The sequence below is a fragment of the Lutjanus erythropterus genome, chromosome 16 (assembly GCF_056507025.1).
Source record: "Lutjanus erythropterus isolate fLutEry1 chromosome 16, fLutEry1.hap2, whole genome shotgun sequence".
In the NCBI taxonomy this organism is placed as follows: domain Eukaryota; kingdom Metazoa; phylum Chordata; class Actinopteri; order Lutjaniformes; family Lutjanidae; genus Lutjanus; species Lutjanus erythropterus.
The window spans coordinates 20,736,878-20,761,284 of NC_139332.1; the positions used below are offsets into that span (position 1 = coordinate 20,736,878).

Here is a 24,407-nt window from a genome sequence, read left to right on the forward strand (position 1 = left end):
TGTTGGACTGACTATATACCTACTAATTCTACTTAAATCCAGAGATATGTTATAGGACAAAAGTAATATATAGAAACAGGTCAGGGAAGCATGCATGGTCATGTGACAGAAATCTATCCTTTCATATTAATTATATTAAAAGGCAAAGGCTACATTCCAAAAAAATCTTTCCAGTGGTTCTGTATCTTCTATGTACAATTACAACAGGATAATACTTTATCTGCATATAGAACATACAACATATTTTAGGTTTCGGTTCTATTTAGGCATGCATGGATTTTAATTTTGGAGGACAGATGTAACTTTTGTTACAATTCTGCTTGTGACAGACGTCTCTGTGTTAACTAAGATTGTATTATAATGATATCTGTATTTAAATTATTTTAAATTCAGTTTTTCTTGTTTTTCAAAAGAGGAACACCATAAAGAACAAAAACCTCATAAACAGAAAAATAAGAAAAAAAGAAGCTAATAATATATGTTATTCACGTATCAAAATAGCTTAAAATATTTTTTTTAATCACTCATGAAGTATTTCACTACCAAATTAACATTCTTTGTCAGAATCAGAAATACTACTTTTTTGATCCCCAGGGTAAATTAGGTTACAATTTCTAGAAAAATACATAAACATGGAGAAATGATGAGCTACAGAAAACAGAAATAGAAAGTACATTCAAAATATCTGCATTATATTACAATTATTATACGGACAACAACAGTGTATAATTGAGATATTATATATTTTATTATATATTATATTTTTTTATAAATTTTTAAGTCTGTGATGTATACTAGAAAAAAAGCAAGCAATGACGTGTCGGTGACATGCAGCTGTGCGTTGTTGACGGTGTAAAACTTGATCCACGTGCTCGCTTCTGTTTACACTGCTGCGTGTTGACGTCACGGCGAACCCCACCCCGCCGTACGGCGAGCTGCCTGGCAACATGAGAGAGAGAGCAGGAAGAACTGCTGCAGCCAAGTGAGCAACCTGCACACTCTGGACTTAAAAAAAACTAACAGGACCAACGCTCAGACGTACCATGGACGATACAGAGAAAGGTAAAAGATTTGCTGAAATGTTTCTCAGTGACTTTGTTGTCACCGAAAATTATTATGATTATTATTATTTTTGCCTCACATGAAAGTTAGCAAACTAGCTAACTTTGCGCAGGGAGGGAGTAAAGTAAGACCGTTGGGAACATATGCTACTTTTCAAACTCAAACAAAGTGCTTTTTTGTCACAGAGATGACAAAGTTGAGACTGTGGGAAGAAAATAAATCTTTTAGATGCATCAGTAGAGTGCCAACGTTTACCAAAAATATCACGGAAGTTGTGGTTTAAGTTACACAGCAATTGTTTCAACGTGTAACCAACCGTTGAGCTAACGTTACTTCAAAACAAACATAAACGAGGAAGTTATTTTCTCACTCATTTTTATTAAAATTAAAAAAAATGTGTTAAAGTGTTGACGCTGAAATGTGCATTTGGTGTAGAATTGATCAAATAAAACACTATTGGGAATTGGTATTGGGATGGTTCATAGATTTGGTGAAAATCCTGTCTCTGCAACTGGGAACTTAGAGTTAACTAAACTAGTACAAGTAGGTCACACCCGTTTGACAGCTCATCACTTGTTCTCCAAATATCCTCACGGTACCTGTTCTAGTCAAGTTAAACTGTCTACATTTGTGGTCTTTTTTTTTGAAAGTGTGAGTGTATACATTTAGTTTGAAAGTAGCACAGTTTCATTCTAAATCAGTTTATCTTTCAAAGCTCTGGGGTTTGTTAAAAAGCCTGTATTTTCCTTAAAGGTCTAAAAAGTCTGTAGTTTTGTTGGGTCAAACAGACATAAGCACATATGTCTTAATATAAAGAGAGGAGGTGAGTGCATGAACCACAGGTATGCTGTGAATGCATTCTACCTGCCATTCCTGCTTCCTTTCCTCTCCTACCTGGACATTTCCGTTCCTGCTCTGCAGCCATCTGCTCACTCATACCTCTACTTGCTTCTCTTTACCCATTCTCCAGATTTTCCTATTGTGACAGCTGCTTCTCAGGCAAGTGCATGTGTTTTTGCTGCAATGCAAGAAAATTAGTTGGGCTGAACAATTAAAATATTATTGCAGTTGCACACAAGATGCAAAAAAAATTGATGAAGGTAAAATATGTGGAAAAAAAATGTATTATAATAAAGCACTGTAGTGCTGCAGAGATGCACTGGCCTACAAATCTTGTTCTCCAACATGTTTGTTTAGTACAGACCCAGCAAATGTCACATCATCATGATTTTAATTTTTTTTTTTTCTGAGAAAATGAAAATTGTGATACAAAAATTATTATTCCTACTAAATGTGAATCATTTCGCAATCTTAATATTTATCAAAATCATTGCAATATGTTTTTTTTAAACACAGCTTATATGAAAGACTGGGTTTAGTTGATATAAAACATGACTTTCTTGTATTGTATTTGCACATAACAACACCTTGTAGGTCTTGTGGAAAGAAGCAAGTGGAGTTTATTTGTTCACCTCAAAGGGATGCCAGGTATACAAGGCACAGCCCTGACCTCATTTCCCTTCAGCACTTCAGTCCTCACCCACCCTGCAGAAATGTCATTTCCTGATGTCTGCATGTTGTGTTTCTTGGCCTTAATGTGAAAAATATTGTAAAAAATTGTGCAGCATATTTTGTATATTGACAAGTGTAACTCGTGACTGATAATTCATGCTTGTTAATGTCAGACCACATGAGGTCTATGTTAGTCAGACAATTCTGTAAGTCTCTTTGAATGTCTTGGGCTGGACACAATAACAGAAATACATTCTAATACAGTTGCTCTGGAGTCTGTGAAGCTTTTAATGTTTGGCTTTGTTTCATTTAGATGAGAGTTGTTCCATCTTGATGGTATTTTTAAGCAAATTGTCTCTTAGTCATTGCTAGTAAGGGACTCCTTGTCTTGTGACCATGGTTCCTCTTTGGTAGTGTAGGTTTCCTGTGCTTTGCATGTGTTTAAGGTTTTCCCTCACCACATCACATTATTTCCCTTAGTAGTGCTACTGACTGATATTCATCAAAATCACAATTTGGCTTTCTTGTGCTGCATTTGTGTTTTGCCACTGTCGCCATTGTTCGTGCATCAACAGCAAAATGACTTATTAATTGTTATTTGCACAATAAATACTGAAAAAAAGCAAAACTTAATTAATTTTTACTGTAGTCATAAGGTGTTTGTTCTTCTCCATGCAGAAGTAAATTTCGATCCTTCCTATTTGCGATTGTTTCCTTTTTTAATATCATCATAGGAACTGATAAGTTCTCTTTTTTATGGTTACACCCTCAGGGCAGCACATAGTGGAGTCTATTTTATTGTCACCCTGTCATCTATGTCATCTGTATCCTGGTAGTATCTGTACCTGCATCACTGTCACTGTCACCTGTTGGAACTCAGCAGTATTTGAGACTAGAAAGACACTTGAAGCATTTCATTATAGAATTCCCACTATAAACTGTCCGTTTTGTATTGTAGTGTCTCACTTGAAAGATTACAAATAAACAGGATGAAAAGGAGCTTGCTTAACAGGTTTTGGCAGGCATGTTCTGACTGGTGCTTTTCAGTGGGGCTGTCAGGGGAGTGGAGTCTGCTCCCCTCTGATTGTGTGTATGTAGATGACCTTTTTGATAACAAACATCTCTTTCTTTGTGCTTGCTTTTCCCTGCAGTTGAATGGAGTTTCCACTAGCGACTTTAGATCATATGGGTTCTTTTAGTGCTTGAGTGGGAATTCCTTTGCTTCAATTTTTCTCGCTTTTTAGTACAATGTCTGGAATTTGAGGTTGTGTTTAGAGACTAGCACACAATTTGGCCATGTGATGTAGTGTGGCAAACTTGATTTTAGTTGTTTGCATTTGTGATATTCCCACTTTTGTGTACTTATACTGGAAATTTCTGAAAATAAGCAACACTTTTCATGTTAAGGCCTAATTGTCTGTTTTTGCTTAATTCACTTAACCCTGATTTAATTGTCTTATTTTCTAAGAAATCATATTTCCATAGGCTTGTTTCTGATACAAGCATATGGAACCATAGGCTCACGGTTGTTTTCTGCAATTCCCCTCAATGTTTTAGACCCTTAAAATACTCCAGAATATCTCACTGCAAATGTCTTCATATCTTAAAATGTGGGGTTTTGTAGCTTGACAAGAAAGTCATGCATAATTCAAACAATTTTTAACTGTTGTTTGGATGCAGCCTGCCTCTGGTATTTGCTACTTTCCTGACTGAAGCTTAGGGTCTTCTTGGCTCAAATTAGATGTTCAAATATGAGGCAGTCAGACTCACCAGTCTATCTTGTTTTTCAACTCAGTTCTCTAATGAGATTGATCAAGAGCAGTGGCCAACATTTTTTGTCTTATTAGATTTCACTGACGCACAACTGGATGCTTTCAGCTGTGTGAGGAGTCATAGGAAGTCTGTAACAAATAACATCCCCCCATCAATGTACAGCAGATTTTGTCTGAGTAAGAAATGTGTTTTGCAACAAAATCATACTTTCAAAATGGGTGTTTAAGTTCATATCGTGACAAATTTCTGCTGGAGCTAATCTTAAACTTAGAGATGAGACATGTGATCTACAATATCTTGATATGAAAATTTTATCAAGGCCTGGGCGATAAATAAAATGTATCTGCAATAGACATGTCATCAATAGCAACAAGAAAATCGCTTACCAAAATGTTATTTTATCTGTACTATCTAAACATTGTATTGTGTTAAGTTTTTCAGCGATATTGCCCAGCCCTATTTTTGCCTCACCACTGACAAAGGTTAAATCAAAATATTGATTCATCATGTCAGCGCTGTCGGTGAAATACAACTCAGCAACTGTCTTTCTCTTGTGTAAATGTTACATGTAGGTGGTACCGGATGTTTGCTTGCCAGAACTCTCACTTACTTAAAAGTACATCTCTGTCTGCACACCAGTCAGGGCTGTCTGAAGATGTTTTGAAAAGAGCTCTTGAAGGGTTTGATGTGAGCCATTATTGAACTAAAACTTGTTCCCCAAAACCCTTACCCCAACCAAAAAACCTGCAGACTTGGTGTCAGCAGATTTGCACATTTCCTCTCGAAGTTAAAAGGGAAATCCCCCTGTCTATTTAAAAACTTTGATCTCTGAGCTGATAGTTCATGACTGAACATTAGAAAATGTGGTCTATGATTGAAATGTTCTCTATGTTCTATATAATGAGCTGAGTAGTTCTAGCTCTTTTAAGTTTCTGCACTTCAGCTTACTTCAGCATTTATAGAGAGTGAATGGAAATCACAACCTCTATGACAAGAAAAGTTTAGGCTAATATAACCCAAATATAAATGACAGTAGTACATGTGTCCCCAAAATGCAGTTTTTATTAGTAATTTTTACAAAGCTTTGGGATAGAAAGACAAAACTATAGAAAGTGCCAACTCAAATTATGCAGTGGTTATTTCATTACTTGTCATTCACTTCTTCTTTAGGGAGAATTTTTCATTAACCTGTGAGATTTGACCAAGCAGAGGTCTCACCTGTCTGGTACCTCAGGCATCAGAATCTCAGTATCGTCCAACATGACACTGTAGAGAGAAACTTTGGGCCTCGCTGTCAAGTGGAGCATAGTTAGAAAATTTTACGTTATGTATTATTGATAATCTATAGCCTTTACTGTGTCATTTAGTTCCTTATTTAAAATCACTATTTTTTTTCTGAGATACACTAGATATAGATAAATGAGACATACAAATATTGTGCCAAAAACTGTTGAATACAAAGAGGCATCCCTCTGCTTTTGTCTTAGCCACATAACTGCAGATAGTTTCCCGGTGTTTCAGTTCTAACTGTTTATTTGCTATATCATTCTCAACTCAGGGACTCTTTTACAACAGTTGACCAAAATCAAAATCCACCTTTAATTTTCTTGTGATTTATGAAATTGGCCTATTAATAATAGCCGAGTGTCTTAAACATGAGCCTGGCTGAGATGTAATGATTCTGCACAGTATGATGGTATGAGGAGTAACTGTAATCACCAAGGTTGAGTCTGCATGTGCCAGATCTTGTGTTTGAAGAATGAACCTGATTAAGTACGTTCACCTGTTTAAAAAAAAATAGCGACACAGTTTTCAAATGGATGAAACAATCAAAATTTTATGTGTTGATTAGGAAGGTTTAGAGGTGCTGGTAGCTGGACTTTATCATCTTTGGACAGGGCTAGGGTAGCTGTTCCCACCTGTTTCCAGTGTTTATGCTGAGATAAGTTAACCGGCTGCTCTTCATCTAACTCTTTGCAATAGCCTACAACCAATAAGTGAATTTCCCAAAATGTTAAACTATTCTTACAAACAGCTATTGTCTAGGTGCTTGTCTACAGTACTGCTGCAGAGGGCCTTGATTTGATCAAAACAAATTTGTGAGATGACTGAGACAGTTAAGATGTAATACTGAGATGAAGACATGATATACAGTAAAGAGACTGGTTTTAAAAATCATTTATTGTCTGTTCACTGCACAGTACATGAGCAGTATCTGTGTTTCTATTGGAGGTGTCGCCACTCTTTGCTCTTCTTACTGTTTTCCCATGGTGCACATGTCATGGGAACTTTGTGGGCACTCTTGGTGCATCCCCAGTCATCCATGTCTCATGACTCTTGTTTTAGGTTAATCATGTGACAGGGTATGCCATGAATAGTAAGGTAATTGATCTCATGCTGTGCTTCATTAACCACTTTAAAATGGCTGTTTGTTCCTGACTGCAGGAACAGAGTGGATGGGTGCCATGGGTTGTGTTTTCATGCTCTTATCTGCTTTGGTTGGGGCTTGTTTTGTGACTTTGATGGATTTTATTCTTAATATTTATTAATTATCCAATTCAAACATATCAGTTATTTTCTTTTCCACAAATGTCATCTGATCCAGTGGCTCCATTGATTAGGAGGGCTGCAGAGTCGGAGTAAGGTTGAGTATGTCAAAACCACAAATTTCATTTATTTCACCATTAATAAACATTTTGTCACTATATTATCTTGTCTTGGAATAATGCCATCACAAATATGTTCCTCACCTTCATAGTGAATAGATTGGCTTTTCACTGTGAAAAGGGAGCCTTTGGATGGAGTAGGATTGAAAGACTACTGTGCATGCATACTGTGCATGTGTGCTTGTTTTAGTTGAATATGCCCATCCAAGACTTTCAGTAGCAATAATGAAGCATAATTTGGTTTCTTCCTAATAAAAATGAATAGTAAGCCCAAAAAATCTGAGGGACAAGAGAGGAAGGATGCTAGCAAGTGTACATTGTCCTTGATGTGGGCCTATTTTGGTGCATGTGGATACTTGATAGTCTGCAATGACTGTTTGTGTGTGTGCGTGTGTGTGTGTGTGAGATGGAGAGAGAGATCGTGTGCGTGCGTGTGCACGTGTGTGTGTGTGTGTGTCACTTCCTGGGCTGACCTTGCTGAGTAGAAGCACAGTGCAGTGAAGCCTGACTCTGCAGGGCACGACACAGTTACAGTAGTTAGCCTTGCATGTTAGCCTTGCATGACCCAAGTGATTTGTACAAAACTCATTCTATCTATAAAAATAGTTAACCTTTCATGTATTTTATATATATAGCAAGGCTACTTACGTATGGGTTTATTATGTCTACTCAAAATGCTAATGCAGTCCTTACAGAACAACCAGAAACACAAAACAGAACAACCAGAAATACAAAAAACGGACCATGAAAACAAATTAAATGGCAACAAAATTTTAGGAGTGAATGGAAGCAGGTGTTTACTTGAATAGAGTATGACACACTCAAGGACGTAATGTAGTGATGGTGTTTGCTGCCAGTTTCCTCTCCTGGCCAAGAAGTCTAGCTCGTTTTTCATCAGAAACAATGCTCCAGGAAACACTACATCACAATTCGTGGAAAAAGTGGACAACCCAAGTGTCACAGTTAAGGAAGGTTGTGGTAAATTTCCTTTGTTTATATTTGGGGCATCAAAAATGGACTTTGGCCACCATATTTAATGGCTTGATGGCCCATGTGATCAGTGTTTGAAATATTAGTGCCTATTCTTGTCCATTCTTTTCATTTTGAATAGATGATTTTATAATCTGTTCCCCTGTGAATCAGTGCCTTCAGGCCAGCGTCTTGTTCTACTCTCTTAATGCACAGTATTTCCTGGAGATCACACAAACATGCTTGTCTGGCTCTTAACCACAGAGGGATGGTGAATGGGAACTCAGTGTACAGTCTACATTTTTGTACTGATCATATTATTTGTTTTTTCTTTGACAATTTTAGGCACTTTCTGTGAGGATGAGCTGCTCTCATTAGCATTAGTCTAAATATATAAATCAACATGTTTAAAAATGGGAGATGCTTTATTTACCACGAATCATTGACTTTGTGGACAAAGACTTGATGGGTTCATTCTTTGTTGTCTTTTTTATCTGCTCCAGTTTATTTGAGTAGTCAGTGTGCTCTATCCTAATGTATCAAAGAATAGTCTTAAAGCAGATTTATATTTGAATTTTAGTCATGATTCCTATGAGGAATAGTCTTCTTAAAATAATATTGATGACATACAGCTTCACTATACCCTCATTTTCTTCCTCCTTTGATGCTCAGGATGATTTTCTGCCTCCCACCATGCTGTGTCTAGTGCTACTATAAATTCTTGGTAGCATCTACATCCTCTTTCATAAAATTAGGGCTGGAATGTCACCAGGCTGCTTTTCCACTTCACTGCAGCCTTGAGTGTGTGAGCAGGTGCATGCACACACTGAGATGGCTGCTCTCTATTGACACCCCATGAATGTCATTGAATGAAATGAGACATGACCTATCTCTGCATATTTGCTCTCTTTGTACAGCTTGAATTCCTGCCTGAAAATATTTGATGGATGCTTTACATGGTTTGGAGGTTATATAGTCTATACTGTACTTTATTCAGATCAAGCATGTACCTTTCAAAAGCCCACATCTGAGTTAATATGTATTCATGTTATAGTGTACAGAATATCCCTTTTCTTCCTTGGGACTCATCTGCACTACAATCTGACTAAGTGTATGATGATGTTGATACTAGCATGTATAAACCTGCAGTGAAACTATTATTTAAATAAACAATTCAACAGAAATTTTATTTATCGTAGTTCATCAACATCTTGTTAACTTATTTCAGCATGGCATAACCTTACACAAGTGCTGTTGTTCATACAGAGCAATACATAACTTTCAACTTGAAAATAAGATCACTACAAATTTGCTCTTCAACCGCGTCACACCTTTCCTGTCACCACCTGAACCTGAGTCAAAGTCCTGGTCAGAGCCACTGTAAATCATCTTGATATCTCGTCAAACTGGCCTGTGTCAATTTTGGTCGTTGTGTCCCAGTGACATATTGCTTTTAAACAGTGCATTTTTATAGTTGATTTCATCGATTATGAAAATACGTTGATTTGAATATTGTGCCTTGACACATCATTATGAACTGCTGTGCCTGCACAGAGTTTGCATTCACTAAATAACTCCCTGTCATAACCAATTTAGGTTTGGAGTCAAAATGCTGTTTTTTCAATTCAGTGAACGGTTGTCAGTGGTTAGTTATTAAATAATATTCATCATAGAGAAAATAATCTGATTGATAATAAAACAGTAATTAGTTTGCAGCCCTAGTATGAACACACAAACACACACAGAGGCATGTGTACATGTATGTACTCTCTTCAGCACACATAGAGCACTTTCCCTCAAGAACACACACAATACCAAGTGTAGCCTCTGGCATCCTCTCCCCTCCATTCTAGCTGACTAGCATTACTGCTGCTCTGAGCTGGACCGGCCACCATGGATTAGCGCTTCACTGTAATCTGGGACACTGCAGATTATGCTTTTCATCTAATGCCCCCCCCACACACACATATCACGTGAACGGCCCACACAAATGGGACCTCTTTTATTTCCTCCTTGGATGTCAGGCTTGATGACGGGACGTGAGGGAGGGAATTGACAGAGAGACCTGAGACTAGTGAAACTGGACTGTCACGCAATATCACTGCAGCACTAGCTCAGCAAACAGCGGCCAGCGTCTGAACACGGCACTGATTGTTCAAAGGATGGACTGAGAATTGACCTTTGGGATTACGGTGAGAGGAAGAAGGAGGGTGTGTGTGTGTGGAGAGTGTGTGTGCAACAGCTGCTTCAAGGGACAGGTAACTTATTAACAGCAAGGAAGGAGCAGAGGGTTCACAACGCCTTGGCCTGCTGCAGGAAGGAAAGAGGGAAAACCAGCGTCATTGCACTCTTGCTCTGACCTTCTGACTACCTGAAAGCCAATACAGAACCCCCTCCCAACTACACACACAGACACACACACTTGGATATTGTGTATCTGTCTGTCACACACACCACAAGGAGTCCAGGACTCTGTACACAAGGAGTCACACAGCCTGCACGCGCCAGGATCACATGCAGACAATCAGCACTTGGTTGTTTTTGCTTCGGTAGTTGTGGTGTCAGGGAGGAGGTGGTCACTCCGAGCAGCAACACACTAAGAGCTGTAAACATGGAGCCCCTGGAGGAGTACCACTCTCCATTTGACTTTGAACAAGGTGTCAACACCAACTACCTCTACCTCTCCCCGGCCTACAGCGACACGCCGCCAAGCTCACCAGCTGTCAAAACCAGAGGTAATCACACGGAGGAAAGGGGGAGGCTGCGCGGAGTATGTGAGGTGTGTGTGTGTGTGTGTGTGTGTGTGTGTGTGTGTGTGTGTGTGTGTGTGTTTGTGTTTGTGTTTGTGTGTGTGTGTATGTATGTTCAGGACACAAAGACAAAACATGGGTTTAGTTCACTGGATGGGAAAATTTGGTAGAACACATAGCACTATGTGTGTGTCTTAGCAGCAGTTTCCTTTCATTGACTGTAGTTTGTCTTGGCCACTTTTTTAAAGAAATGTTGAAAATCGTCATATTTCTAAGTGAGTTTCAGTCTGTTTTGTTATTGTTATGACTATCATTGCTCAGTTCTCCAGTACATGATGCTTTATTCGCCATTTCAGTCTATCATGCTTTCATCAGTGTGCATATAGTGTCTCAGTGGTGTCGGAGAGCTTGCCGCCTGCCGATCGTCTGGGTTTTTTTAAAATGCAAAATAGTCATTGAAATGGCGGCAAGACACTAACAAACCTACGCCCCTTACATATTTTTCAAGAACACGCCTTAGTGGACATGATGCTCTCCCTCCATTTTCCTCAATAGTTGTATAACTTCTGCATGTCACCGCCCCAATATGAAGAACCTCCCTAAAGAATTTGGATTGATTCCGAAGTGCAGGTTTTTTGTAAACTTTCTAATTGTTTCCGCTCAGTTTTAATAACAGCAGCTTGGTAGATTCTCCTCAATCTCTACTGACTGGAGCGACGAAAACATCTTTGTTGAATTTAGTGTGTTAGAGAAGAGTTGTACGACAGATTTATAGATTTGTATCGAAGCTCACATGGGTCTGCATCAGCTGTGTATGCTCTCTCAAAGTTAAAAATTATTATTTGACGCCAGGAAGGTGTTGGCATGTGTTTTGGGGTCCACGTGTAGAAATGGCCATTAAAAACTGATGTTGTGCTGTCTTTCAATATGATTACCATTAAATTAACAGTAGGGCTGCGTATTGGCAAGAATCTGGTGATATGATACATATCACGATACAGGAGTTACAATTCACTATATTGTGATACTTTAACTGGATGGATAATAGATGGACAATATCTCGATACAGTGTTTCTGAGAATCAATACAGTATCATAAACATATCGCAATACTCAAGTGTATTGACATTTACTTACGCCCCTGTTTAAAAGTAACCATATACTATCTGTGGTGTAATACTTTCCATCATACTCTGATAAGTTTAATAAGTCAAGATTAATATATTATACAGTATGTCAGGAATGTTGGTGGTATCTGATGTGCTGTTGTCTCCACCCTCGTCCCGTTGTTTCACAAACAAAACGTAATAATCTTAAACTTTAGGGAAATTAAGTCCTATGAATCAGGCATAACTTAATATCATCTGAGTTTGGACTGGAAAAAAAAAACAAATGTCATAACAAATCTAGTGTAACTTAGGTTGTGCTGCTGACTGCTTTTTTGTCTTAAGAGTGTCTTTTCCACACTGCCTTAGAAAAATCTTTTATTGGTTTGTTATAGTGTATGAAGGATTGTACTTTTATACATAAAACAAGCCTTGTTATCTGGTCTTAACTATTTCAGTCCTGATGTGTTTTATTTTAACAGTAAGATTTTATTATACTCAAAAAACTTAAACCAGCTTCCAGACTAAATAAAATGATTTATCCATTCCACATTGCTTTGTGCTGCGTATAAATATCAAAAGTGGCTTAGTCACAATCACAAAGGAGTAACCATAACACAGTTATCAAATGATTAGGCAAGCATTAGTTTAGTGGACATAAGCATTTGCAGAGCTTTGCTTTTGACTAGTTATTATAAAAGAAAAGATAATTATGTGGGGGCATTTGGTGAGTCTATTAAAATGTTCCTCTTCAGCTTCATAGCCTTGCTTTTCTAATTAGTCGTTATGGATTTGAAAGCTGCACAGAGTCACATGGTCACACACGGGGCAGAGCATGTTGGTCTCATAGGAAATGAGCAAAAGCAGAGGGGTAGGGCAGTGATGTGGGCGGGTACACGACTTGGTGTAGTAAGCCAAACTTCTGCCTACACCTACTTACAAAACTTCTCCCTTTCCCTCTCTACCTTTGTGTCTGTTACTCCTCTCTTGCTCCTGGCACGTAATGATGGAAACACACCTCTAAGGCATACATTCACTGCATTTGCTGCCTCCACACTCATACATACACATCTCACATTGCTGCCTGCAGGAGTGTATTACACAATTTTAAACAGCATATAACTCAGGCGAGGTGTCAGCCTACAGAACCTGTTCTTCTCACCCCAAGGAGATGCAAGACTTTAACTGTAATCTTACGGTTTGAGGCAGATAGGAGCTCATGAGCATTATTATGTAGGCTACCTAAATAAAAAAAAAATAGGAGAACTACTTAATAAGGAGGAGATTTGTCCTTTTGGTGACTGAAGCACAGCCGTTATAAAGGGAAGTATACATTACACAATTCTGTCACTGTAAGCAGGTGTTTATCTGTAGGCTATATTCTGTGTGTTTGTGTGTCACCAGAAAGGGGATGAGAGGGCAAATATAAGATGAAAGAAAGTGATATGAGGGGGGGGGAGTGCTCGAGGTCAGATGAAGTGTAATGCTTCAGAGGAACAGTGGAGGTGGTTTCAGTGCTGAGAGCTGAAGAGAGAATTTCCACGGTATTTCTTCTCAGTCAATTAGTGTAATGCCCGCCTCTGTTTCCTTTGTTAAATTGTGTAATCATTTTCAGTTTAATCTCATGCATGTTTTGAAATCTAAATATTCTCATTTGAGATGTATCCAATCAGCTCCTCTTATTCCCGTGGTATTAATTAATGTTAGAATGGGGCATCCCAGCCCTGAGCTTATGTGAACAGTGTGATAGGAAGACTGAGAAATGTTGTCATTTCGTGAGCAGCTCTCCAGACAGTCATGAGGAAATTCCACTGTGGTCTACGTGGGAGTATATATTGATTTTGCTATCTCTGTCCTGGACAAACATTCTGTCTCAGTTAAAATATTTTGTAAAGTAAGGGGAGTGTTGGGGTCTGGCATGAAAGAGAGGAAATGTGCCAAGTGTCTGGAATGATGTAGGAGAGAGGATGTGGGGTGTGTTGAGTAAAAAAAAGATATTTAAGGGTCAAAAATCAGAGTGCAATTTTTACCACCCATCTTTGATGTTGGGCGTGGTCATATCTAAAAGGGCACTGAAACTTTCAACCAGAGCTAGTTACTGCTGTGCATATGTATGTAAATATGGATTATATTCAGTTGCTGCAGATCCAGCTAATGCAATCATAAAGAAGTATGATAAGATATTACAAAACCAACAGAGTTGAGGTCATATACTATAAAGCAGGGTATATTTGTTTTCGACCCGTATCTGTAAGTCTAGACTTTGTTTCCTAATCAGAATGTGCCTTAAAAGAATGGTTTGACAATTTAGGACATACACTTATTATTTGCTTTCTTGCAGAGAGTTGGATGGGAAGATTGATACCACTCTATTATGTGGCAAGATTCCCACCAGCCGCCATGCCCAGCAGCCTGCCAGTTCTAAGTTGACCCCCCCACCAAGCCTAAGCATCAGAGATTTAAACTAAAATGTGTTTAGTAGCAAACTTCTTTAAAGAATAACTCAGTGCGTAGGTTGTAGAGAGAGTTGTAGAGAGCTGTGTGGATGAGAAAGTACAGACGGAGTGTTCACTCGTCAGAGAGTATGTGTTCGACCTTATAGCTGTGAACGTAGCAGTGTTGCGTGTGCTCAGTTTGGGCTGTTTGTCCGTGAATAAATGCTACAGCTTCTCAAGACACCAGCCAAGATCCCGTGTCTTGCATGTTGATAAAGGGGGTTGGCTCCAGACTTAGCAACAGTGTCGTCCCAGACTTGCTTAAGGTGCACCAACCCCGATATGGTTTTTAGATTAAAAAAACACAGCCACGTAGCCTAGTATAGCATAAATACTGGAAACAAGGTGAAAGAGCTAGTTTGGCTTTGTTGACAGATAGCATCATCCACCTACCAGAAATTAACAACCAGTCAGGCAAATTCAGGATGTTCATGTTCATTCTAATTAGCCATTCAAACCGTGTTCTTTAGGTTTCTAACTATATTTAGAAATAATTGTATTTGCAACTTTTCTTGCCTCCATTACAATGGCTTTGGGTTGTGAAGTTAAAAGTCCTGAAAGTCCAATGTTTACATGAAATCTGCTCTCAGCAGGTCTGTTTGTGCTTCTTCTCTGTTTTTGCTTTAGTTCTGCCCTCTTCCCTGCTGAGGTAATGGTACAGTATAGGCATTATATATAGTTTTCTGTAGCAGTTCCTTTTTTAATCCTCCCCCATACTGTTTTATTCAGCTCTTGGGTTTCCTCTTTTTTAATACCATCATATTTTTGTCTTTGTTTCTATATTTTTACTTTCATTCTGAATCTTTGAAAGGAAAGACCAGATAAAAAGAAAAATTACCTCAGAGGCACGTTTGTGTCTCCCTGTTGCGGCTCAGTTCTGGCCCAGAACATCCTCACCCGCTGTTGTCCTTTTGACTGACAGATCCTAACAACCCCTTTGCTCTGGTGTTCTCTCACGCTGTCTGAGCCCAGGATGTCTCCATCTAGAAAGTTCTTTGTATTATTGATGCACTGTGCTGCTCCTACTGGGCACAGCTCTGTCAGAGACAGCAACATCAAAGACAGTGTATGCTGTATGTGTGTGTGTGGACTGGAGTAAAATATAACTGTGTGCATGTGTGTGTGTGAGAGAGAAGGTGTTTTGTGCAATTGTACAGAAGGAATGGAAACTTGTGTTTTGGATCATGAAAAGATTTTCCCTCTTGGCCATTGCCTGTCATCAAACAGCATATTTAGATTTCCTAAACTTCTTGGTCTTGGTCTTTCTTTCAGATATTCATTTTCTATCAGCTTTCTCCCATTTCCTTATCCTGCACAGGAGCAGGTTCAGCATAACAGCTTGTGTTTGACAGCTAGGATCAGCCTCCCCTCTCATACCACCTGTTCACTGTCACACAGCAAACACAGGCACCTATATGTCCTTAGCAAGAGACACTCTGTAAATATTCTCCAGCCTCAAAGCAGATGCACATGACTTGCCAAGTGAGAGGATGCATGGATGTATCTAACATCTTTGATTTTACCCCCCAGATTCCCAGCAGCATCCGGACTCAGTCCCAGAGATGGGAGAAGATGCAGTGACGTCCGTCGCTCCCTCCTCCCCTCCGCCTGCTTTGACAGAGGAGGAGCGGCAGGAGTTACAAGAGGAGTTGGTCAAGGTTAGGAGGGGATCAGGGATCAAAGAGGGCGTAGGTCAAGGAGTCAAGCTCAGGTGTTGGAGCTTACTTGCCGATTTGCTATTTTCATGACAGTGCCAATATTTCCAGCAGCTCTTTCACCATAATCGCTGTGGCTAAATGAGACTACAGAGGCTGTTGCGGTCATTAAACATCATCACACTGAACACTAGTCACTTGGTGGGGTTTGACGTTGAAGTTATGTGACTGTGGTATAGTTTGTTTCTAGCCTAACATTGGCTTTTTAATTCTGGTGATTGCATTTATTCTTCATAAATCCTAAAAGGTGGTTTTCATTTATCAAGATTATCTTTCTGAACAAAATGTGTAATTATCATAAATGTTTGTTTGCCACAAAACATATTTTCTGCATGAATCCAATGGAAAAATCACACTGACTTTTTGTGGAGGGAAATAACTTCCTGGTTCTCCAGTGCTGAGCGCTGTGGAGGGAGGTCTGGTTATGCAAGACTATTAACTGACTAATTGTTGTAGTTCTATGTGGAAATAAACTGTGTGGTGTGGTGAATGGTTATTTGGGATTGTCTTGGATCGACTACAGCTCTTCCATGACCCTCTTAAGGTTAAGCAGTAATTGATATTGGATGGATGGGCATTATAATGCACCATACTTTCTGTATTTGGTTCTGCTGCTTACCTTTGGTTCTTCTAAACTAAACTAAAATAGATTAAGTTAAAACAAGGTTAAGCATATCATGTGTACATTTAATAGCTCTAAACTTAAATACATTTCTAACTGTATCTGTTTTGTGTGTGCAGGTTGAGGATGAGATTCAGACTCTGTCCCAGGTGCTGGCAGCCAAGGAGAAGCAGTTAGCCGACATTAAGAGGAAGCTGGGCGTCACGCCTCTCAATGAACTCAAGCAGAACATCACCAAAACCTGGCAGGAGGTCACCACCTCCACTGCGTAAGTGCTCTCCCACCACATTATTGAGCTTTTCCCTCTTTCTACCCTTTGGGGAAACCTCATGACCAACATCTTTCTGTATCTGAATAGCCTGAAAACATGGTTAACTGTCAGCACTGTTGAGAGAAGCTTCTTCCTCCTCCGAACGATGAGGAAAAGAGATGTCAATGCTTCTGACAAGTCGCTTGCGTGAAACTATTTGATGGGTTTCATACTGCAGGAAATGAGCAGCGTTCTGATGCTTTGAGGCTTTTTAAAATTAAAAAGACATTGAATTGTTTAGTCCTGACCTTGATGCTTCTCTTCAGTCTTTGATCTCTCTGTCTGTTTTCATCACTCTCATATCCTCTCTTTTCGCTGCCCGTCACTTACTCGTCATTCACCGTCTCTCCCCCGTCTGTCTTCCAGCTATAGGAGGACATCTGAAACACTGTCTCAGGCCAGTCTGAAAGCTACAGCAGCGCTCTCCAATGTGGGCTCAGTCATCAGCAGGAAGCTGGAGGATGTCAGGTCAGTAAGATAAAAGACATGAGACGGCATATTCAATAACTTAAAAAGTGAATGATATATTGTGATACAGCCACTCTTTCAGCAGCAAGTCTGAGAAACCACTGTATGATTTGTTTCACTGTACTTTTTTTTTTTTATCTATCTGTCAGATCCAATATTCTGCTGCTTACTTGAATAACCCAATGATCTCTTTCCTGGGTTCCACTCTGTATTGTTTTAGGGGGCCAGCTTTCATACTTTCTGAAATACTTAATGTTTTCATTTAGAAAATTTTTTAGACATCAAAATATTAAACATTGTTTGTATATTTTAGCTATCATACAACTTTAAAATGCCATTAAAACTTTCCAAAACATTCAGCATTCTTTAAAGCGCTTATACACTCTATTTTGCATCTGTCCTTCCTTTCCCACTTTTACAAATTGTTCATTCTCTTTTCAACTTCTTTGTAGTCGTTCACACTCAAAGCCAGAGACAAGTTTTATATCCCATTTATACTGATTAGACCTATTCACATTTTTCCAACTCTTGATACTCCTTCAACTGCTTCTACATACAAATTACAGCTAGCAATGCAGTTCGGCATCAGCTTTACAACAGCCAGCATTCAAACCCAAAATCATAACAATATATAATATTTGGCTGCCGTGATCTGTGCATCTCCTGAAAATTTCTACTTTCTTTCCTGCTTTTGTTTCCTGATATTTATTTCATTTTGCATGAACACAGTTTTAATGTTTTATATGCATTTTATTGGTCAAATTCTATTGACAAAACTACAACCAGTCAAATGTAGAGGTTATTATGCGTGTTTGTGTACAAAGTTTTTGTCATTGCTTTTATTTATAGTCCAGTATGATAACATCATTGGGTACCACTTACACACTTTAAATGCCCATCCTAATTACATTATGTTTCACAGCCACCTGCTGTCTCTATTATCTTCTACTTATTAATAAAAGGGGTATATCTGCCATAGAAGTAATGGATTGATTTTCTGTTTTGCTTTCAAAGTGCCAAAAGCATCTCCTCTAATATCTAACAATAGATTATTGTTCATATTTCCTGGTTAAATAAGGCTTATAAAGAGCACCGACAGATTGTTCAATTTGAGATATAGCTTCAGTTGATCCCCCTCCCTTCCAGATCCTAATCTGTCTTCTCCCCTGTCATCCTTCTTCTCTCTGGATTACTGAGCTGCAAACAAGATTATTAGGCCCCTCAAAGCACCAGTGTGCTGAGAAACGCAGCCTCACAGATGAGCCTCAATACGGAGCTGGTTTGGGGGGTGGGGTAGTGAAGAGAGACCTGACAGGGGTCAAAGGGGGTGTGTGTGTGAGTGTGTGTGCACGTGCCTTGTGGTCGTTTTGTATGTCTGGTTGATGACAAGATATTCCCCCCATGATATACAGGATTAGCAAAAACCCACTGTGTTAATACACAATCGATCTTAATGGGATAAAGCAGGATTTATAGGATTTATGCACTTAGAATACTTGCTCATTGAGCATATAGAGGAATACATGTGGCTTTGTACTGTTTGTGTGTCTTTCTCTTTTGTTCTCTTGTTCTTTTTGTCTAAAACTGTCTGCTAATATGACCACTAATGCCCCCTTTCTTCTCCATAATGCTGTCGGATAGCATACGCTCATTACCACACTCAGCTAGTATGCCTGCCATGAGGTAAGGGGTTTCAAACAAGTTTGTGTTAATGTGACTGGCACACGGTGGTGCTTTCTGAAGTGCTATGTTGAATAAAATATGAAAGTGGTCAAGGCTGTTTGGCTTTACTCGAGTATATTCATGTAATAGATTGTCTGAAAAGGTCTGAAGTATCTACCTTGAGGTTGCCAAGAGCGACCACCGCTAAGAGCTACTTCATCAGCTATCAGTGAGGCTGCAGTTGTAATAATCTTGCCTAGACAGACCTCTGTTTCGTTAAAGCCTATGAGGACAAGCAAAAATCCTGTCAAAAATACGTAGATAAAAGGCAAAGGCAGCAACGATTAGCTGTAAATTGAGAAACGCCCACATTAAGAAGCAGCTGGTTGATTTTCTGTCTCTCCAGTGTAGTTTGAAGTGTAATAATATAATAACCATTGTCTTTCCAGCCATTTCTAAACAAATTCTGTGATCAGTTTCTTGAGATCATAGTGCTAATCCAGACCTGCACTTCAGCAAATCTCTAAGACAATTAGTTGTCAATTATTAACTCAATCAGCAGCTATTTTGATATTTGATCAATAGTCTTGAGGATTTTTTAAGAAAAAAATGGCCAAATTTTCTGTTTCCAGTTTCTCAAATGTGTATAGTTTCTGGTTTCTCTATGACAGTAATCCGAATATCTTTGGGTTGTGGACAAAACAAGACATTTGAGGACGTTGTCTTAGGCTTTGGAAAACACTGATCAACATTTTTCATCCTTTTATGAACCAAACAACTAATCAATTAAATGAGAAAATTATCGACAGACTAACTGAAAATGAAGATAATTATTAGTTGCCTAGTCTGGATGATTAGAGCTGCAAGCAATGATTATTTTCATTATCAATGAATCTGTTGATAATTAACTGATTAACTGATTAAATAATGAAACTAGTCTATTATAAAATAATAAACAATTCTTCTAATTTACACACTACAATCCAAAAACCCAAAGAAATTTAGTTTACTATCATAGAAGATCACAGAAAATGTTTAGGCTAGATCCTCTAAATTTTTGGCACCTTTGATAATCATTTCAGCTCAATCATGACATTTTTAGTCATGTTCATGCAAACCGACCCATACGTCTAGATGAATTCAGAGTTGTATGAACCAAACACAACTTTTCTTAATGCTTGTGATTATATTTTCATGAAAATCAACACCTCTTAGAACCTTTTCAGTAGAACAGAACAGAATGGGGTCACTGTTTTGTCTGTGTTGGGTATCAGATAACATGACCTCTAAAGGTGTGAATACAGAGGATGTTCTGCTCCTTCTTCCTTTTGAAGCCTCACTTATGTGTTTTTCTTTCACAGGAATGCGCCAACTTTCAAGTCATTTGAGGAGAAAGTGGAGACTTTGAAGGTAACTAATCTAAAAACAGGACCAGTGGACTAATAATTATTAGGACCAGCAGGAATGTGTGCAGGAAATATCACTAATTTAGTTCCATTGTATTTGTGTATTAATGTGTTTTTTACTCTTGTTGTTGCCTTTCAGCATCTTAATGAAGTCTATCGACCAGGTCAAGTGCTTTGCATTGGCCTAACTCAGTTCTAAACATCACTCTGTCAATCATTTAAAGCTTTATCCAATATTCCTAAAGGTCACCAACGGTTCAGCTCTTTTCACTGTCATTAAAAATTGGAATTCAGCTTTAAATAGCTTTTTAATCAACATTAAAATTGAGAGTTTGTAACTGTTGCTGAACAGCGACCACCTGTGCCCGTAAGTGACAATTACAGAATAACAGCACATTGAATTTGGCTTCATTTCTGTATATTTTTGAGTCTTCAAAAAGATAATTTTCAGGTGACTCGACTGAGTTATAATGTGTAACAGTAGCACAAATAGAGAAAAACCATAAAGACCAGCAATTTGATGTAGAAACAAAAGTTATACAGTAATATCTGCAGCATCTAACCGTTGGCTAACATTAGCCGACATGATCTACTGGTCAAACCAAACCAAGGGAGGCTACAGCAGATGAATTCTTTTATATAAATTGTGTTTCTTTGCTTATGAATTAAACTTTTCTTTCAAGGAAGATTGTTATTACTTCCTTCAAACGTCACATAGTCTTCATTACAATCAGGCCATATCGGTTAAGTCTCTTCCAAATGAAGTGTTTGCATGAGGCACTTTTATTAACTTATATTAATCTGTTTATTATTGTTATTATTGTGGAACATTAGGGTCCATGTAAATGCAGCTATTGTTAACTTGGCCTATGGTAATCAATTTTCTTATTCCTCCTCCCTTGTTCTCTTCCCCCTGCTTCAGACCAAGATGACTACATCAGCCTCCAGCACTAACTCTGGCAACCAGGACAGTGGCAGTCCCACCACTGAGTCTTTGCTCAGTCAGCCTGAAGACTCGCCCACCCAGGAGACACCGATGAACTGAGACCTGCCTAACCCCTCCTGACCTCCCGGCCGCCTCCTCCTCCTCACTTGACCCTCTAACCCCTGGACTGTCAACACTCGCCCCCCCAAACTTTTGTGTGCCAGTCTCTCTTTATTGGAAACAAGTGACTTACCACAGCCTCCCTTGTGATCTAATTGTCTGGTCTTTTTGTCTGACACGTGCACTCACTTGTTAACTGGCGTGGAAACTGAAAGCATGGGATGGGTGCAGGCATGTGGTCTTGTGCCGGTCGTATATTTTTTGAGCGTTTTCTGGCTCGCTGTGGGAGAAATACCCCCCCCCCCCCCCCCCGCTGTATGGCTTTCCTTTTCTTCTTTGCTTGTCCTCCTGCGCTCCTTACTTCTCTGCCTTTGTCTAACCAGCAAAGCTCAGATGCCAAACATGCTCCTATTTTGTTTTCTGTATCAAATTAACACTGTTTCACTTTTTATGTTTGTTTGAGTGTAGAGAATTGCACAAATAGAGACAGATTTACACTTATGAAGTTGATTAGAGAAGGTTTTACACTTTAAAACTCAGCTTATTGCTTTTGCATGGCCCTTGTTATATGTTGAAGTTGTTATTATATGCACTTGTTTTGTGTTTTGCCTCCATTTTGGGGCCATTCTTGGTTTACTATGGGTTTCCATTTTGGGGCCAATCTGAGTTCCGTTTTCTTCATTGTATTAATTTTAGGACACCACACATCCATAAAATAGTCTAACACTGTGTTCAGAATATGAATGTATGCCTTTCTGTGTCATATAGGTATAACACTTTGTATATTTTCACCCACAGTACTGAGCTACTGATACAGTGTGTCACGACTCCGAAGCTGGTATTTCAAAACTCACTTTGGAATAAAAACCATCTCTTTTTCCATTGTTACGAGTCCGTCAGAAAGTGATCTCCACGCTTAGATAGTTACAGGAAAACGGCCAAGATCAGCAGAATGGAGGCAGAGCAAACACACAGTCAAGGTTTAGCCTTGACCCGAGGTGAGAGTGAAATAAATGTCTCTTCCAGAGCCAGAGTCAATATTTAAACACTTGTCCATTGTTTCTGTGTGGGAGGTAACACCTAGCCTCCCCCATCTCTGTAGAGACTCAGCTGGGTGTTACTTTGTACACTGATACAGAATAATAATGTGAAAGAGAAGGCTTACCTTCAGTTTCTCATCATGTTTACCTATTTTGGCATTTCCTTTTCTTAGCCATGCTAGTGGCATGGTTCTGTAGAGGGCCGTCTTGTTTGAGAGTTGGTTGGTTGGTCGGTCAGCCACTTAAGTCCAGAGAGAAATATCTTACCTATCAGATGGACTGCTGTGATTTTTTTTGCACAGACATTCATGGTCTGTAGATGATGAATTGTAATAACTTTGGGAATCCCTTAAAGATGCTGCCAGTGACTCTGGAGAAAGATGTTTGATTGTTGAGTCTCATTGCCAGGTTGTGAAATGGGAATGAGACCCAGCAACCAACTAAGGAACAGACTGGTGATTGGCTGGGATAGATTTCTAGAGCCTGAAAACAGAGCAACGAGGAGGAGCAGTCTATTTTTCTCTGACCGCTTGAATTCCATTATGCATTATGGAACTTTTGACCAATTACACCAAATAATAAATTGCCTATCCCAGCTTTAAAGGCATACTATGCAACATTTTCCCTCAAAAATATAGACTCATGTAAACATAATCCCTTTCAATCATCACTTATGACCCACTAGAAGAGTGAGGCAGTGGCTGTATCTGCAAAGACCCTGCCTCCACCTGTATTTTCTTTTCTAACAATCGACATCAATTGATTGTGGAGCCTCATTCCCACAAAATCAAATACTATCTCTCAGGTGCATTTTGGAACAGCTAGGACAAATCCTATTGATTCTACCTTTAACTTTACATCGTAGGACCATCATCAGGTCTAAATTTCAGTTTGAGTAGTTCTTTGGTTCTTTACCAAATGCTTGCAAAGCTAATGACATTCCCACTATTCTCAGCTGTACTTTTGTGTTTGATGCTAATCAGCAAATGTTTGCATGCTAATACACTAAAGTAAGACGGTGAGTATATTATACCTGCTAACTAACAGAATGGTAGCATGCTGACATTACCATTTAGATCATACTCCCACACTATTCAGTATGTCAGAAAAAGATTTAGCATGTCCCAATACATAACATGTCAAATGTAATATACCAAAAATACCATGATGTACCTGATGCATCCAGTCACAGTTTGCTTTTCTGGCTGTTCTGACCCACAATCCTTTGCGCAACACAAGTTATATCATATCTACAGAGCCACCAAGAGAGCACAGACTGGGACCAAATCTCATGCTTTTTCTTTTTACATCAAATTCTGCACTACAGACTGCAGTGAATGTATGAGCAAGACGCTCGGGCGTAAGTAATGAGTCCAAGGTGCAACTAGAATGTGCCACTTGTATGCTTGCTGCATGCGATAGTATGTAATGTGAAGGACAGCTGCAGTACATGCTAAAAGTAAAGAGAAAAAGAATGATATTTGGAATGCAGCTTTGGTTTTGTTACTCGAAGTTTGTAGGAAATGGCACAAATCAATCAATATGCTTCTTTCTTGACAAACTGCAGGATCATACATAGTATTTGATGAAAATGCTGCTTTCATACAGACCAAACACCTTCTTTTTAACGTTAAATATATAAATCTAGTAATGTCTGTATTACATCTTCAATCACAGAACATTTCTCTTGAGCTGGCTTTCTCATGCTGCATCATATGTTTATATCATACAAACTATTAAACTACTGAACAGTTACTCTCACCAGACACTTTTCTAGTTAAATGCACAGGACTACTGATCGAGGCTG

General features: G+C 38.9%; 1 protein-coding gene across 3 annotated transcripts; it reads left to right on the forward strand.

Annotated features, from left to right (window-relative positions):
* The first annotated feature begins 914 nt into the window (after nucleotides 1-914).
* tpd52 (tumor protein D52) lies at nucleotides 915-21,704 on the forward strand. Of its 3 annotated transcripts, none has more exons than XM_084738667.1 (7): nucleotides 915-1,062; nucleotides 15,863-15,990; nucleotides 16,789-16,937; nucleotides 17,346-17,447; nucleotides 19,089-19,130; nucleotides 20,471-20,519; nucleotides 21,438-21,704. In XM_084738667.1, exons 1-7 carry the CDS (start codon nucleotides 1,044-1,046, stop codon nucleotides 21,558-21,560), a joined length of 612 nt encoding a protein of 203 aa, XP_084594793.1. In that variant the 5' UTR covers nucleotides 915-1,043; the 3' UTR covers nucleotides 21,561-21,704. The 3 variants fall into 3 exon arrangements, with proteins under 3 accessions (XP_084594793.1, XP_084594791.1, XP_084594792.1); XM_084738665.1 differs by lacking the exon at nucleotides 915-1,062 and adding an exon at nucleotides 9,985-10,717; XM_084738666.1 differs by lacking the exons at nucleotides 915-1,062; nucleotides 19,089-19,130 and adding an exon at nucleotides 10,014-10,717.
* The last annotated feature ends 2,703 nt before the right edge of the window (nucleotides 21,705-24,407 follow it).

Bases quoted from the DNA above. Each gene is read 5' to 3' on its own strand.
- tpd52 (XM_084738665.1), top strand. From the start codon at position 10,594: ATGGAGCCCCTGGAGGAGTACCACTCTCCATTTGACTTTGAACAAGGT. The intron at 10,718-15,862 runs GTAATCACACGG...TTTACCCCCCAG, and splicing joins ACCAGCTGTCAAAACCAGAG to ATTCCCAGCAGCATCCGGAC. The intron at 16,938-17,345 runs GTAAGTGCTCTC...TCTGTCTTCCAG, and splicing joins GAGGTCACCACCTCCACTGC to CTATAGGAGGACATCTGAAA.